The sequence below is a fragment of the Salvelinus alpinus genome, chromosome 22 (assembly GCF_045679555.1).
Source record: "Salvelinus alpinus chromosome 22, SLU_Salpinus.1, whole genome shotgun sequence".
Taxonomy (NCBI): domain Eukaryota; kingdom Metazoa; phylum Chordata; class Actinopteri; order Salmoniformes; family Salmonidae; genus Salvelinus; species Salvelinus alpinus.
In genome coordinates this window covers 10,794,086-10,811,677 of record NC_092107.1, presented here as the reverse complement: position 1 = coordinate 10,811,677, position 17,592 = coordinate 10,794,086, and the positions used below count along the sequence as shown (strand labels likewise).

Below are 17,592 nucleotides of genomic sequence, written 5' to 3'. Positions count from 1 at the left end.
GACAGCCCATGAGCTCATGTTGTGCAACATTTTCATAGGCCATGCAATTGCGCAAGAAAACAGAGTTATGGCCTCTATTAAAAAGAGGAGGATCACATCAGCTTTCTAAAGGCTAGGCCTACTATATTTATTCCTCAACTTTCCTAATACTATAGCCTACCTGGCTGGGGTAAAAATTTCAGCAAAAGAAAATACATGGGAAAAGCGGTCCTCCATTCGCTATTTAAGTGCATAGATGACATGTATTTTTTCCATGCCCCTGTTTCAGGATAAGTGCATGACAAATTTCACACATATATTATTTAGTATATGTAAAAACAATATTAAATTAAGAATAGCCTGATGGGGAACAATATTAGCCTATCACTTGTAAATGATACATTATCACTTGTGAATTATGACCAGCGTAAGGCAAGAGACAATGCCTTTTTTCCCCTCGACTTTTTCGAATCATAGTCACACACCTCATGTAGCCTAGCCCATAGGTTTGTATCATAACTTAGGTGGCCAAATAATTTTAATAAGTTAAGCACATTAATCTGTTTTACAAGGGGTGTAGAGCCTAACTGGCATACATAAGCAGCGCGTGAGCTTTAAGAATGCACCTTTATAATAAAAGCATTACATGCATAGTCGCATTTGCGGTCACTTTTGATAATGGTGTTTTCCTGCTAATGGAACATCTGTGCTTATAGCCCACTGCCGTGTGCGCATTGCTGCACTTATGTGTTAATATAATAGTTTACCAACATTTTAAGCTAAATGTTCTGATCTGTTGCGTCAGCCAAATTGTGTAAAAAAAAAAAATTGATGCTAGTGGTTGTATGTATTAACTTGGGATCTATCGCATCCCACAACTGTCCCAGACTATGTTTGGAATATTTATTTCTCACACAGAATAGGTCAACTTTTGTACTATGGGGGATAGTAGATTGACATAGGTTAGTGCTTTTGCTGTTCGTTAGGCCTACTCATCTTGTTGGCTGATGAAAAGTAAATTAACAGTACTTCCAATATCTTCAATAAGCACCTCGGAATTGGATAAGGACACACGCAGTTGCGTCCCCGATGTGTTTGTCTTCACTTGTAGCCTGTGAGAAAGACTCAATCACGTGATGGAGAGCCATGTGAGTGAGAGATGCTTCGGAGTGCGCGAGCGCGCAGCACTGGCCGCAAAAGGCATGGATTGTTTTAGGATGCATTACGGCTACACAATGGGATGCCGCCGTGAAATTTGAGGCATTATCAAGTGCTTGTCAAATTGTGAATGAGAGACTGATGCATTTTGTACAGCTTGTGCAAAAAACAAAGCAGAGCTCATGCCTTACAAGCGACTTTTTTCAAATCATCATTAGAGTCGCATCAATGTGTGTGCACTATAGAATTATAGAGTTACATTATAGAATAGTAGTGAAGACATCAAAACTATGAAATAACACATATTGAATCATGTAGTAACCAAAAAACTGTTCAACAAATCAAAGTATATTTTATAGGGTGGCTACTTAGATTTTTTTTTAAACACTTTTTTGGTTACTACATGATTCCATATGTGTTATTTCATAGTTTTGATGTCTTCACTATTATTCTACAACGTAGAAAATATTTATTTTTAATTAAAAAACCTTGAATGAGTAGGTATGTCCAAACTTGACTGGTACTGTACATATATTTGCTAATGCTCGACTAAATAAAAACGTTGGTCGACCAACAGCCTATCGACCAAACAATCGACCAGTCGACTAATTGGGGTCAGCCCTACCCTATATAGTGCACTACTTCTGACCAGAGCCCACATAGGCCTCTTGTCAAACTTAGTGCAGTATATAGGGAATAGGATGCAATTTCCAACGCAGCCAATGTGTCCATGCCAGCCTGCCGGTTAAGAGTGGTAGACATGATGACTGGGGCTCAGAGTTTTTCCTGGTCTGGTTGGGAAGGGCCTTAGGACCGTAATGCCAACCATCAGTGCTGTGTTCTGATCCTTACCCACATTCTACTCATGTCACTCAGGTCAGCCTTGTTCCTCATCGAGTCCTTTATCACCTGAACACACAGAGACAGAAAGAGAATTTAGACAAGGCTGAAACCACAAGCCAAACGTTCAGAATCTTACTGATACAACAGAGAGAGCACTACACGTGAAGTTGTACTGTATGCATTGTGTGGGTGTGTTCTAGAAGGCAAGTGTGTTGGGCAATTGCCTGGGTGCTCAGAAGTGAATGAATGTGTATGGGGGTGCTGATCATTTGCATGGTGCATGAAGCTAGTTCTTGGAGGTAGTAGCTACTGTGACTAAACTGGTGGTTGTCATCTCACTGTACAGTAGGATACATTAATAGAAGTAAAGGCTATGTAGCCTGGTATCCAGATCTGTTTGCGTTTGGCATGACAACGCAATACGACTTGGCAAGGCAGCACATACAGATCTTGGACCAGACTAATGGCTATTCTGAATTAAGTGCAAATCTTAAATTACATTCCCTATGGGCCGGTTTCTTGAACACAGATTACGCCTAGTCCTGGATTTAAAAGCATGGTCAATGGAGAATCTCCATTTAAAAATCGGTTTTAGTCCAGGACTAAACTTAATCTGTTTCCGGGAAACCACCCCTATATTTAGTTGACCTAAACCTTATTTTACCAGGAAAATTAACTGAAAACACATTCTCATTTACAGCAATGACCTTGGAAAGATATGCAGGGGAGAGGACAGGAGAGGGGTTGAAATTAGCCAATTGGAAACTGGGGATGAGGAGTGCCAGATTAGGAATTAAGACAGGGCGACCAGGGTTAACACCCCTAGTCTTGGGATAAGTGTTGTGGGATCTTAGTGATCACAGAGCGTCAGTCTCCCATTCTAGCCCTACCCTGCTTGGCTTCAAACCAAATCCAGCAGAGTAATAAACAGGGAATATTGTATAATTCGAGACTTCTTGAGCACAAGTCTATGGAGAGATGGGCATGTCCCTGGCGTGCAGTATGTTCAGGGTTGTGTTCATTAGGGACCAAAAGAAAACGTAGTGAAACAGGGAGGAACTAACTAGTCTTGTCCAATAATAAATGCTCATTTCTGTTTTCTGCTGCAAAATGTTTTCTATTGCACGCCTTACAGATCGCGACACAGGTGTGTGTCCCATCAGGGCTGTGGTGGTGGGTTCAGACTTACGTTGGGATGGCCGTCTCGCAGCAGCTTGTGGAAGACGTGGCAAAACTTCCAGCAGAGCACCGCATTGCTGGAGAGCGGTAGCCGGTTGACCGCCGCCCAGAAAGTGTGGGCGCCCTTCTCATGGTGGGTCCCCAAGATACAGGGTGAGACAGACCAGTCAAGGAGAAACACAAGGGAGATGGCAGAGAGAGCACACATAATCTGACGAACGCTGCTGGGGGGGGTTAACATAGGAGAGGTGTTTTGCTTGCCTATTCAACTTCCATTGTTCTCTCAAGAGGGGCTGAAAATCTCCCACACATCTCACAAAGACCGTTACAGAGCAGTCTGTCTCTCGGTTTCTCACACACACACACACACACACACACACACTGGTCCCGGCAGACATCAGGGTCACGTTCCATTATTGTTTTGTTTTGCACGAACACAACCCTGAGTCATGAAGGAACAAGAGCTTGCACAAACACATGGGAGTCAACATAAACACAGCTCTCCTTTCTCTATAGTCAGAGAAAAACAGATTCTATCTAACACACACACACACACACGCTACCACTATGCACACTGTGCAACTAACATCGACACTGCACACACACTGCCACACACACCCGGCTCCACAAAGAGGATATTCCTGGCATGCTTCTCTTTGACGGCGACCTCCTGCGTGTTGATGGCCTTGTTGATGCTCACAGCCTGTGCAGAGGAGGAAGAGGAGAGGGAGAGAGGAAAGAGAAAAGCATTGCACTGATTGGTGTTCTCACACTCATCACTCGAGGAAGAAACACACCACACACTCAGAATTCTCTCTTTTTATATGAATTATCAGATGCCAAAGTGAATTACAATTAGTTACACATACAGTAGGCTCCAGGTCTATGTGGACCATGATGTGTCAATCAAAGCCTAACCCTGAAGTTTCCAACACCATTCTCTAACTGAACCATTGGAACACACACACACACACGGCGACTATAAAAATATATGAATATATCAGTAACAAAGAGAATATTTGTAGCCTACTTATACTGAATATTCAAGAACGCAATCCTCAGTACACTGGCACAGTGTGGGCTTCACTTGGGGTGGTGGTAGCCTACCTCCAGTCGAGAGGTTTAAACAAACAGGGCTGAGCAAATGCCAAGGACAAACACACACACATCACAACCCCATCAGCCATATATCAGGTAAACATCTGATTCCTCTCTCACACACACACACACACGCATAAAGCCTAGTGCTTCCATACAATGGGCCCCAATAAAATACCACCAGCCACACAGAAGAAGAATCATTTCACTTCAGGGTTGTCATTTTTCAATTTAGGAGACATTCTTTTAACTTATGTGTAAAGAGCCACATTATTTTTCCCTTTTAGTGATAGGCCTATTTGGAGTATCCCTTTGAGGCCTATTTGGAGTATCCCTTTGAGGCCTATTTGGAGTATCCCTTTGAGGCCTATTTGGAGTATCCCTTTGAGGCCTATTTGGAGTATCCCTTTCAGGCCTATTTGGAGTATCCCTTTCAGGCCTATTTGATCTCGGCCTCCATCTGAGAGGAAAAACAGCCCCTCTATGCACCTCCAACTCTTCTCTGAGCCTTTAAATCAGGGATTGGCAACTTTGATGGGGGTCACAAAAAAATCGGAACTTATCATAAGGGCCGCAGTGGCTCGCGGGTCTACGTACCCACATCCATACCCACACATGCAGTCAGAGCCGGACCTAGTCTTTTGGGGGCCCTAAGCTACATTTTGTTAGGGGGCCCCCTACCTTGAAAAAAACCTTTGCGGCCCCCCACAGAAGAGAGAAAGTTTTTGAGTTAATTTCCTGCAATTCTACACATGTTGCCAAGGTACAAAAATAAAATGTGGCAGTTTTAAAGCAAGTTTGATGCAATTCTATACATTTTGCCATGGGGCGGTCAGAAGTTTTTGCAATTGTTATGCTTGTTTCCTGCAATTCTACACATTTTTGCTCTGACTTATGTCATGTTAATATGATATCTGAGTGAGAGCGACTTACAAAATCAAAACGGGGGCCGCCCCCGGTCCATAATTCGACCATGATTACTACAAGTTTAGATAACTGGCCAGACTAACTTAGCAATCAAACATGGGCTGACATGGGCTAATTGAGTGACTATCATTGACTGACATAACAAGAGAAAAACTGCTGATGCACATCCACATTTTGAAATTGCACCTGGTGTATTCTACTATTCTAACTCTCAACAGTTGAGACCCCGACTGAATTCCTAAAACTTCTTTTTTCTCAGTTTTTAGAAATTGATCTGTGGGCCTACAAAAGGGGGGTGGGGCCATCAGTTGCCCATCTCTGCTTTAAATTAATACCCGTGTCACATCTAGCATGTTGTCCGATAAAGAACAGTGATATTGAAGTCTGAAGTGGAGTGGCTGGAGGGACATGAAAGGACATGAATAATCTCACTTCCCCCAGATGTCCTGAGTCCTCTCTGGGAAGGGAAGCAGAGGGTGATAAATCATCACAGGTCCACTTCACTGGTGGTTCACTGGGAGCGCAGGCAGTGCGTTGGTCTCACACGGAGGAATAACTTGCTGATAATGATCAAATCAACAAAACTTTATACACACACTAGGGACGCAAGAGTCATGATAAGAGTAGACAAAATAGCCTGTTTCTGCCTTTTTCTCTCAGCCTCATTACAAATGGCATATTCACAGCTCAAGGTGACAAAGACAGGCTTTGTATTGACAAGATCGATTCACAGGGTGACTGTCTAATTAAGTCACAGCTGTGCCTTCTGAAGAGGAGAAGGAGGACAAGGATAAAGAGAGGAATGCAGAGCTGGCCAACATCTCTCAACACACACTGCTCCCTGGTTCAAATTCCACTCCATCCATGTCTCTGTGCTTAGCTTGTAGCCCTGCAGAGGATGAACCACAAAACATGCTCAGCTCTACTAGCCATGCCTTCGATCATTAAACATACATGCAGGGTTGATATGGACACTGGTGCTACAGGTGGAACACCTGTTGCTACATAATCAAGCACAAGCCAAGAGATTTGTGTGTATGCCATCATGTCAACACTGCACACAGAGCCATATATCTGACCAAAGTATCCTGTGGCTTCCTCTGTGTTTACTGACAACGACAGGCAAGCGAATGTGTGACCTTTTCAAGTGTCACCATTGTTTGTCTTAGAATCTACTGCGGGATGGATGAGACGTATTGAAAACAGCTCAGCAGGAGTCTGGACAAAGGACAATAGCTCATATCTGGATTTAACTTGCAAATACAGTTCAACACATTCAGCATCTTCTTTACTGAACAAAAAAAAACGCAACAATTTCAAAGATTTTACTGAGTTCATAAGGAAATCGGTCAATTGAAATAAAATAATTAGGCACTAATGTATGGATTTCACATGAATGGGAATACAGACATGCATTTGTTGGTCACAGATATATTTTAAAAAGCTAGGGGTGTGGATAAAAAAAATTAACTGTCAGTATCTGGTGTGACCACCATTTGCATCAGAGCGACATCTCCTTTGCATAAAGTTGATTAGGCAGTTGATTGTGGCCTGTGAAATGTTGTCCCATTCCTCTTAGAATGGCTGTGCGAAGTTGCTGGATATTGGCGGGAACAGGAACACACTGTCATACACGTTGAGTATGCAGGCCATGGAAGAAATTATATATTTTCAGCATCCAGGGATTGTGTACAGATCCTTGCAACATGGGGCCGTGCATTATGCTGAAACATGGGGTGACGGCGGCAGATGAATGGCGCGACAACGGGCCTCAGGATCTCGTCACGTTATCTCCATGCATTCAAATTGCCATCGATAAAATGCAATTGATGTTAGTAGCCTATGCCTGCCCATACCATAACCCCAAGGCCATCACTGTTCACAACGTTGACATCAACAAACTGCTCGCCCACACAACGCCATACAGGGTCTGCGGTTGTGAGGCCAGTTGGACAAACTATCAAATTCTCTAAAACGACATTGGAGGCAGCTTATGGTAGAGACATGAACATTCATTTATCTGGCAACAGCTCTGGTGGACATGCCTGCAGTCAGCATGCCAAATGGGTTGTGTGACAAAACTGCACATTTTAGAGTGACCTTTTATTGTCCCTAGCACAAGGTGCACCTGTGTAATGACCATGCTGTTTAATCAGCTTCTTGATATGCCACACCTGTCAGGTGGATGGATTATCTTGGCAAAGGAGAAATGCTCACTAACCGGGATGTAAACAAATTTGTGCCCAAAAAAATTGTGAAATACAAAATGGCACATTTCTGGGATATATTATTTCAGCTCATGAAACATGGGACCAAAACTTTCCATGTTGCGTTTATATTTTTGTTCAGTGTAAAAATAGCACTACCATTACATTTCAGTCAAAACATTTCAGTCAAAACCCCACACCATTTCTTCCCGTAAAAAAAAAATGTTCAAAAATCCAAGGAACGATGGAAGGCTCCCAGCACTTGTGCAAGCAGTTCCCACACAGGAACGACCCAATTAGTCCACAGAGCGACTTTGTCGTCTGTCTGAAAGAGAGTGCCAGCTGCCCAGGACTCCTGGCAAGCCAATGGGACTAGAAGCTGGAGCGGCTCGCTGGCATAGACAGGCCTATTAACTCGTCTCGTCGCAGCATGGGCAGCCGATGAAGTGAGATGATGACTGCTAGAAAATTGAATTAGGAGGTGAGAAACAGACTGTGGTGGTGGGTGTGTTGCGGTTGGGGAGATTAGACAGATGATGAGGCTTGCCTCACAGACAGACTAGTCTGGACTGGGCCCACCTATGTAATGCACAGAGAACTCTAGAGGCCTCTCCTATCGCCATTGATATGCTAGTCCTCGCCTGGCTGTGTGGCAGTGACACTGTCAAGAAACAAACCCTAATGGCCTGCACACTTGTTGAGCTTAAAGGATAAATGCAAGCAATATGGTGAAAACTCCAACCAGCCTATCAGAAGACAAGGTGAAGGAATTACCATACTGCTTAAACCTATCAGATCTACAAGAGTGCCCAGGCTTTAGGGGTGGATTGGGATTCAGTATGGGCCTGTCTTGTCTAGTACTGAGCAGGACATAGCCGGTGCCTTAAAAGCCGCCCAGTCAGTGCCTGTTTAATAATGCAGCGATCTCTCATTGATGAGTCATTTTCCCAAAGAAAGCATTTGAATAATGGTTTTGACTGCAGACATATCGGTACTAGGACACTAGATGATTATGACGACAACGCAGTATATTTTTATCACTACTCTAGGAAACCGGTTGAAGAGCAGAATAAAGTTGATGGTTGAAAAACATCTGCATTTAGAGATAGCACCCTCTACTCCTGTGCAACAAAAAGTTGGATCGATTGAATCAATCAATTAATGCAATCAATCCAATCAAAATAATAGTCTAAATTAAAGGAGCCTGGGTTCTCACGAGTTTGGCGAGCTTCTATCCTTACATGACCTACATGTCTGACAGGGAAGAAGAGTGCTTTTTGGTTAGTGGTCTTGATAGATAGCGTTTTAGATGATCTGCTGTTCACGCAGTGCTGAAACCACACCAGAACACAAGCAGGGGCCAAGCAGCACAAACTATTCCCTGTTCCCACAGTGCTTTTATCAGGCACCGTGGACTGGAGATGCACGGCAGGCTGCTGCGGTGGTACTGCTAAGACTTGCCCACCACCTCAAGAGGAATGGGTAAACAGGGAAGAATGGGGGGAGGGAATGAAAACAGGAAATATGGATGGCTGCCTGTGAATGCGTCGCCACTGTACACAGAGGTGCTGTGGTGGGGAGAGGGTCAGTGGGTCTGGGGAGGTGGTAGAGAGCAGGGGGAGAGGGGTGCTCAGTCAGGCTTGCTGTCTTGGCACACCCCGTCCAGCCCATTTCCTGCCTGTCGAAAAATGCACCCAGCCCCTCCACTATTCCTCCACCTCCTCCTCAGGCCTAGTACCCGGTGCCAACCCAAACAGACTTCACAGCTCCCCTTTTATAATGTTTCCTTTGCCAGCATCTTCCAGGTGGCCCCAATGGTCAACTGGACATAGGTAGGGGGGTAAAAGTTTTAAACTTTTAAACTAAGGTCACGCACGCACACACACAATTTGTAGCGGTTTGAGACCAATAGTGCTCTCCTGCTGACAAGGATTGCTTTAGATGGACATTTTGAAATAACTAAAAACACCTACTAGCCACTTCCTGAAAAGTTACTCACTTCACATTACGTCACAGTAGACAGACTGTGTGAAAACAACAGTCATCATACTATGCACTTCAAAAACACACCTTTTTAGGAAGCAAATGTGAAAACTGAAAACCAAGTATATTACTAACGTCCCTCAAAGCAACAAGTTATAAAAGCCACAGAGCGTAAAAGTGAGAGGGTTTAGGTTATATTATTTCTTCAGGTTGGAACTCCACCCCTTTTAAAAGGTCAGCACACTGAAAATGGCCCTCTGTGTTACTTGTTTCGGTAAAGGAGCATTTTACAAATTTGCTCACATTTCTGACGTCGATTTCCACTCCCATGGAACACTCACTCTACACCTCTAAGAGCCTGGCACGGTAGGGAAAGGAAACATAAAAGACAATCCCTCCAGCATGGCCACTCTTCCTGTCTATGTGAACAGAGCCAACATGGATTAGACCAGGGTTGTCTTCATCAGGGCACACCGTAGCAAAATGTTTTGCAACAGAAATTGAGTGTTCTCATTGGACAAGTTTAGATAGTCCCTCCCCATTTAAGGAAAGAGTTTTTCCTGGTCAGGTCATGTGCTCAGAATAAAAACGCAGGACCAAAGTATGACAAAATACTGTGAATATACTGTCCAGAATCAAACTGGTAGGCCTAAATATTTTGTACACTGAATAGGTATATACTACTGTATTGTCGCCCTACTTCTCATTGACTCTTGTCTTTTAAGACTCCATTATCAAATCAAATGTATTTATATAGCCCTTCTTAGATCAGCTGATATCTTAAAGTGGTGTACAGAAACCCAGCCTAAAACCCCAAACAGCAAACAATTCAGGTGTAGAAGCACAGTGGCTAGGAAAACCCCCCTAGAAAGGCCAAAACCTAGGAAGAAACCTAGAGAGGAACCAGGCTATGAGGGGTGGCCAGTCCTCTTCTGGCTGTACCGGGTGGAGATTATAACAGAACATGGCCAAGATGTTCAAATGTTCATAGATGACCAGCATGGTCAAATAATAATAATCACAGTAGTTGTCGAGGGTGCAACAGGTCAGCACCTCAGGAGTAAATGTCAGTTGGCTTTTCATAGCCGATCATTGAGAGTATCTCTACCACTCCTGCTGTCTCTAGAGTTGAAAACAGCAGGTCTGGGGCAGGTAGCACGTCCAGTGAACAGGTCAGGGTTCCATAGCCGCAGGCAGAACAGTTGAAACTGGAGCAGCAGCACGGCCAGGTGGATTATCAGTTCAAAACCGCCAGCATTGAGCTAGTCAAAGTCTATAACCTCACCGACAGCAGGCTTTTGTTCATGTGGGGCTTGGGCTGGAAGACGGCAGGTGGTTGAAGAGACATACTGGCCGGAGTGTGGACCCTGGCTAGTATTATAAAACCTAAACCCCATGGTCCATTTACGAGCCTCCTTTGACAAAACAGCTTTCTGCAACCTCCTGTGAGGGAGGCCTCCTATCTGCTTTGTGTAACTAGTGGAGCTAACTTCCTGAAGAAGTGCTGATGTCATAAAAGTACTGTAAAAGGGCAAGCACATCAGCCGCTGAATTAGTTTGTGGTTTCTCTATGGACATTTACACTAATTTACCTTGATAAAGACGCTATGACACTGTAGAAATGTTTTCTTACAAGACTAGGTTTTAGTTCATCTTAACAACAGTAGTGGGCCCTCTTTGAGAACAATTCGATATCTGCTTTTGATTCTTGCATCTGCCAAGACTGTTGATGTTTTCATATCGTTGTCTCTCAGTGCATGACATAAATAACCAAAGCAGAGGAGTCTGAGCTAAGAGGACACTGGCAGGCAGGTGGCAGGCAGGCCTTTATCTTCCTCTGGCCAAGAGAGAGGAACTTGTCTCAGAGAGCAGCCTTGAGGCTTCGTCTGTTTGATCCAGAGCGGTGAACATCGCTCCAATAACATATTTATAACGTGACTTTGATCAACCTGTGTTGCTTCCAAGAACAACGGAGGAGCGTATTCCATCACAACCAGTGTTTGCCTCAAACAAACTGTTGTGTGTGCTCAACGGTTACCTCCACATCAATGAGATTTCAGGAGGAGCACAAAGCTTGGTATTGACCCCCTTCCCCCACCCCTCTATACAGAGCTAGAGTAGCCTACTACACCATGTTGGCACTGAAAGGGCAGCTTTGGTGCTTTGGCCCTGCTAGTGCACCTGCTCTGGAACTCTCACACCAAGTCCAGCCAGTGTTGAACTGACCCTGAGGGGATTTCTCAAGTGGGGATTCCCCTATTCACAGATTACTAAATCAATGCTCTCCATCTGCTGTTGTAGGCCATTCATGATCAATCATTCAAAACAGCATGCATAGCCTCTATCACTATCAGCCATGATATTTGCAATGACACTCATGATGTAACAAAAATGTGATGGTCGTCTATCAATAAGAGGGATTATTAGTCCGAACTAATCATGTATGGTTTGTAACGATATATCTTATGTCCCTGGTGGTTAGTAAAATATTTGAAATGTATTGTGCAATCCAACCTATTTCGTAGATATGCTGCTGTCTCTAGTAGCCTTATAGAAAGTATTTAACTGACCCATGACACGCATTGCAAAGTAGCTGGGCTACCATAAGTCTGACTGACATCGCTTTCCTCCAAGAAAACAACACTACAGTCAGATAGCTCGTTGATATTCTAGTCACCGTGAAAAACGTGCGCGTGCTTACGTTATCTAATGACCATAGAAAACGGGCCAATGTGAGAAAATAAGGGGGAAACATCCGATCAGTCGGGGGAAATTCATTAGCAAACTATAGCCCAATACACTAGTTATAGCCTACACTAAAACATGCATCAGACTGGAGTCTGGACTATCCTATAACAATCCATAGCATACACGGCCAACTTAAAAAACACCACTCGATACAGTTGCATGATCAGCAAATTATTTAGAGCGACCGTGAACATATATCCCGACTGCAGTATCCTAACTTGTAATTTCCTAAATAAACAATCCCGGTAACAAATTAGTACACTCTCACCCCGAACACAAATATTTGTTGCGCCTTTTTAACAATGTTCACTGGAAAAATAAATCGATATCTGGAAACCTACCATTTTACTAAGATCCATAGTCCCAGAAAAATGCAGGGTGGCTGTGAGCTCAAAGACGAATCCGGTCGATGGCAATACTTCGACAGAATAGTCTACAACTGGGAAATTAGAAATCTGGAATCGCTTATGAGGTAGACGGTGGTGGAGTGGACCCGTTAACTCAACATGTGTCCCGTTTTGATATCAAATGCTCTCCAATTCCTTTCCTTCCGTGTCCCTTCTCCCGGTCCTACGTGCTCAGTTAACAGTGGGGGCTCCCAGCCACAGCATCCGACTGTCGAGAAGCGGAACAGAACTGTCTAGAAAACGACAACCTACCCCTAGAGTAGGCTACACACGGGAACATCTCCCTCTCGTGTATTTAAAAAAAAAATGTTTCATAGCATTGTAGATTGCAATATTTAAAAATATATTTCTAAACAGGACGGCAGGTGGTTCTAAACATCGAGAATTTAATATCTGTCCGGGGATTTTGTGTAAACAACAGCGTGCTCTCTCTGTGAAACAATAGGTGCAGACTGGGGATGGCACAAACCCCCGCCCAAACTAACTTCGTACCTCACCATGTAACAAATTATACTATCCTGAAAAAATATCAAATACATGATGAGACGGTGGTCAGACACCAGACCAGCGCGGCTCGGGCACACTGCAAATCATCATGATGGTAAACAATGTAACTTTCCACAACCAGTGCAACAGTGTAACAAATAATCTGTGATTTGGGTACTACTTACATGTGGCCATAACATTACTCTCTGGTGTAGGCCTTTGGTTTATCGGCCATATTGAAATAGGATGTGCTATACGAAAAGGGTAGCCTACAGTAGCATAATTGAAGTTAAGTCACTGTCAATATCAAAGTTATACGGTGACACTGCAAAAAGGAGCCGTTTTCAGTCTTCAACTATGCTGAGGCAATGTGGTTATAAACTTTAGCTTACATCAGACTAATTTTAGGTAAATAGTGCCCTCCTCTGGTTACTCTCAGACAGGTTTATATCATAATCGTGAAATTATTGCACTGTCTGGAATCTTCACAAAAAAATTAAACAGCTCAGATAATTTCAGATAGCTAAAAAAACTACTTTGACAATGCACAAACTAAAAAAGCTACTTTGACAATGCACAAACAAGTCAATATTAGACTATGCATATCATTCTTTAGTAATAACCTCAGCAATTCGGTACCGAACACATGAAATTAAGTATTCTTTCTGAATTCATTGTGCGTCATGCATGAAAAGCACATTAACAATTAAAGTTACAATTATTATTATTACTAGGGCCAAGTGAGGAGCATAGTCCACGGTAATCAATATGTGACCCATTCTCCTGCTGGCAGACTGGCCGCTACACACAAACAGACTGTCTTCAGACAAAGCCTGCTCTTCACCACAGTCTCTTCACTTCCTGGTACGGTGTGGGCCAATGGTGTGGGTGGACCCATCGAGCACGGCTCTATGGAGAGGCTGCAATTCTCACATACACTACTCTAGGCCTTTATGAGTATCATGTTTATATTGTAGTCAGTTGTAGAATATTGATTGTAGAATATTGATTGTTTGAACAACTGAGTTTCTCTTTTCGTCTGGGTCCCCGTACATTAATTCCGCCTTAGTGATGGTGGTGCCGAGCACACACAATCACACCACACACGCCAAGTTAAGGGTGAAAGCCTCTCTGTCTCAATTCTGTGGGCAAAGTTCATATAAATGGCCTTGAACACAGCTGAGACAAAACCGCTCCAGAACAAAAATCTACTTACTGGTATGTCACGACGACATTTAATCGCTGAGTAGGCCCTTCTATCCAGTTGGCCAGACATTAGGGCATAGTTAAATAAAGGTTAAAAAAAAATATATATTATATATCACTACTGTGTGTGAACAGTATCCACTAAGCTATAATGGATTTCCCCAATTATGAAGTCAGAAAGTTAGATCTAAAATCACAAGTATTATTGTAATGATGAACTAAAAGTCAATAATACAAATGTAGGTCCTTGTGATGATGTAACCTAAGCATCCAATGTCCAATCAACTTTTTTTAGGTTTTAAAATATCTAATCCATTCAAATTAAAGCCAGAGTTAATGCCATTTTGATCTCATTTCAGCACTTTGTTCCAATGGCTGACCTGCCACTCATATCCAGGACTTTTTAATCTACAGCCGGTGCAATGAAGTCACAGGCCAGTGCCTGCTGTTTTTGCTGCCTCAGTGGTTTTAATGGGCCCGGGCCGCTTTCGCTCTCCCTTTGCGTGCGTGCGTGTGTGTAACTACCCCTCTCCAACTCACCCTGGTTATAATGACAGGGTACAAGCACAGGGTGGGGGTAATTTACAAAGGCAGGAAGAGAAAGGAAGACCAAGAGTATGTGTAACAGAGAGAGATTAGAGAGTTCTTGTCTGGGTCCGCCATGCTGTGCTGCTTGTGCCCAAGGGACATGGTCGTGGATCCTCCTCCAAATTCCACAGCTGCCAGGGCACCACAGTGCTCCACTAAAGGGGGCACAGGCGGTGGGGTAGGCAGCATTGATTACCAGGTAGAGACATGCTGTGGCACTGCTATCTCTTAGTCAAACTAAGGTACATCATCTAAGAAGCAAACTGTTAACATCCTCAAAAAGTGTCAGAATGACTCTCATACTCCCAAAAAGCACAAGTGGATTTCAACACCCACCATCTCAGATTGTTCTGAAAGTTTCTGTTGTTAGAAACAGATAAGATTAGCATTCCTGCAACATCATTTAGTTAAAATATAATTTGATTAAAGAAATTAAGCTAATTGATTGCACCTAAATTGGCAATTTTAATATATAGGATTCATATAATATTCAATAAATATAGTACCTGACATCTGATTTGGACCAAACCTTTTTCTAACAATGAGTAAGACATGAGGAATCCAAATAAATTGTCACTCACAGACCCTCCATGCCAATCCCCAACAACAAGTATATAGTATCAGTTCTCTATGTCTGACATGTAGTATGGTACTACGGCTCAGAGTATTGTTTCTTCATCCTATGTAATGTATTCCCAGTGAATTTGGTGATGTTTATTCCCCCCCTGTTCAGTGAAATTATTCATTGAATTTGTTAGGTTTATGTCCCATCCTACGTCCTGATATTACCAGGTTCTGGCCACTAGATGGTACTGTTCCAGGTGATTGCTCAATGTTAAAGGGATCGTTAACCAAAATTACATATTGGTTTCCTTACCCTGTAAGCAGTCTATTGAGAAGGTATGACAGCAATCCATGTGTTGGTTTTGTTGTCCACTGTTTCAAATGCTAACTTTTTTGCAAAAAAAAAGAAATGGTACCTATATTAGCCTTTTCACACGCCATGCTACTTGTCAGACAAAGAGAACTGATTGGTGTGGGGTTTAGGCGTTCCGTGGGGTGCTTTTGACAATTTCTTTGGATTCTTTGAATATTATATTAATCCTATAAATTAAAATAGCCAATTTGGGTGCAATCAATTAGCTTAATTTCTCAGAGATCTAATTAGATTTCAACCAAATAATGTTGCAGGAATGCTAGTCTTATCTGTTTCTAACCGAAACAATTTCAGAACAATCTGAGATGGTGGGTGTCATGGCTTGCTGAAATGACAAGGAACGAACCGTACTGACTATCCAGAGGCAGCCTGCCTTGGAGAGCTGTGGGATGCAGGAGACCGGCAGGAAGAATCTGGATCTAAATTTAAGACTTAATTATGTAAGCCACATTGCTGTGTGGTGGAGTCACTCTCAGGATGTATCCCACAATAGAAAGCCCAGTCTGGGAGCTGGGAGACCCAGGAGAGGTTCTAAAGTGGGGTGCCAGGCTGAACGGAAGTAGCTTTCTCACAGACGCAGCCATGTTTCTCTCATTTCAGACCACTATCCAGACAGACACGCTGTCATTGTAACAGGCAGTCCTTAGCTATGGTTATGACAGATTTTTACCATGTCAGCTCTGGGATTTGATCCAGCAATCTTTCGGTTACTGGCCCAACGCTCCTACCCGCCAGGCTACCTGCAAAGTCGGGCCTGTCATACCAGAAGAGAAAGAGTTGGATAGCAGCTCTCCCCTGGAAGTTAAATGGTTAATTAAAGTGGTACGGTGTTCAAGTGGAGGTGGACTGTTGAAACGACTAAAATAGTTTCTCTCAAGCTGGTCATTGAGGTCTTTTTTAACAACTGTGCCGTTACGTTTCATGACCGATGGGAAACTGTTACGTAGCAGTACAACTGCGACTCCAGAGAGAGGCATGGCAGTCCTTCATAAACAAGCACACTGTAGATTCATCCATCTCCAATTAGAGAGGACACTACTTATTTCAGGTCTCTAAACATGTCATTACATGCATGCTGTATGTGTTATCTGGGCCTGGGCGAGGTATTTTTATAACTGCGGACAAAATGAAGTAGTGAGTACTCTGAATCTGAACACACCCTTGTTGTTTACCCGACTCTCGTGCTCTAAGAATCACCGAGATAGGAGCCCTGGGACGCATGACTTCACCCGTACCACGATCAGTCTACTCTAGAGACTTGTTCTGTGTCAATGCACATTTCTATACACCATAAAACTCTTATGGTCATTGGTGTAACAGCACAAACAGATCTGGGACCAGTCTAGATTGTATTAGAGTTCTTGTGCCTGAACAGAGGTCTTAGAGCAGAGCCACTGGTGGTTTTGGGACAGTGGTGAAAGCCAGCAGATTCAGGCAGATCCAAGCCACAACAGATCAGATTAACTCGGGGCTAATCCCTGTATTAAAGCACAAACAAGATTTCATTGATTCTTCCCTCCGCTGCGGAACAGCTTTAGGACTGCCGTCAAAAATCAACCATAACAAAAACTACTGCTACAACCAGATTAGGAATCGTATCTGATTTGAGCAATTTTGAGAGGAATGTGGTGTGATAGGCTAAATGTGTAAATGTAGGCTTTCATCTAAAATCAATGTCAGTCACAGCACACTATGACTACAAGAGACAGCAAAACTCTGCTCTCTGGATCAATCTTCAGTCCCGCAAATGAGTGCTCAAAAGCTCATTGGCTAATTTGGCAGTGGTTGTAGTAGAAGATTGGAAAAGCAGGTTGCATCTGCTGCTAAAAAAAAAAAAAACCAGCAG

General features: G+C 43.2%; 1 protein-coding gene across 3 annotated transcripts in view; it reads right to left on the bottom strand.

Annotated features, from left to right (window-relative positions):
• Nucleotides 1-17,592, bottom strand: part of LOC139549703 (huntingtin-interacting protein 1-like) — a 41,679-nt gene that overhangs the window by 22,341 nt on the left and 1,746 nt on the right. Inside the window, exons 1-4 of one of the 3 annotated variants that reach the window (XM_071360395.1) lie at nucleotides 13,201-13,328; nucleotides 3,799-3,862; nucleotides 3,170-3,312; nucleotides 1,990-2,046 (exon numbers count right to left, since the gene is read on the bottom strand). In XM_071360395.1, coding sequence (XP_071216496.1) covers nucleotides 1,990-2,046; nucleotides 3,170-3,312; nucleotides 3,799-3,862; nucleotides 13,201-13,215 — 279 coding nt within the window. In that variant the 5' untranslated portion in view covers nucleotides 13,216-13,328. Of the gene's footprint in view, nucleotides 1-1,989; nucleotides 2,047-3,169; nucleotides 3,313-3,798; nucleotides 3,863-12,463; nucleotides 12,911-13,200; nucleotides 13,329-17,592 lie in introns of those variants that run through there. The other 2 variants (XM_071360394.1, XM_071360393.1) reach the window with 2 other exon arrangements.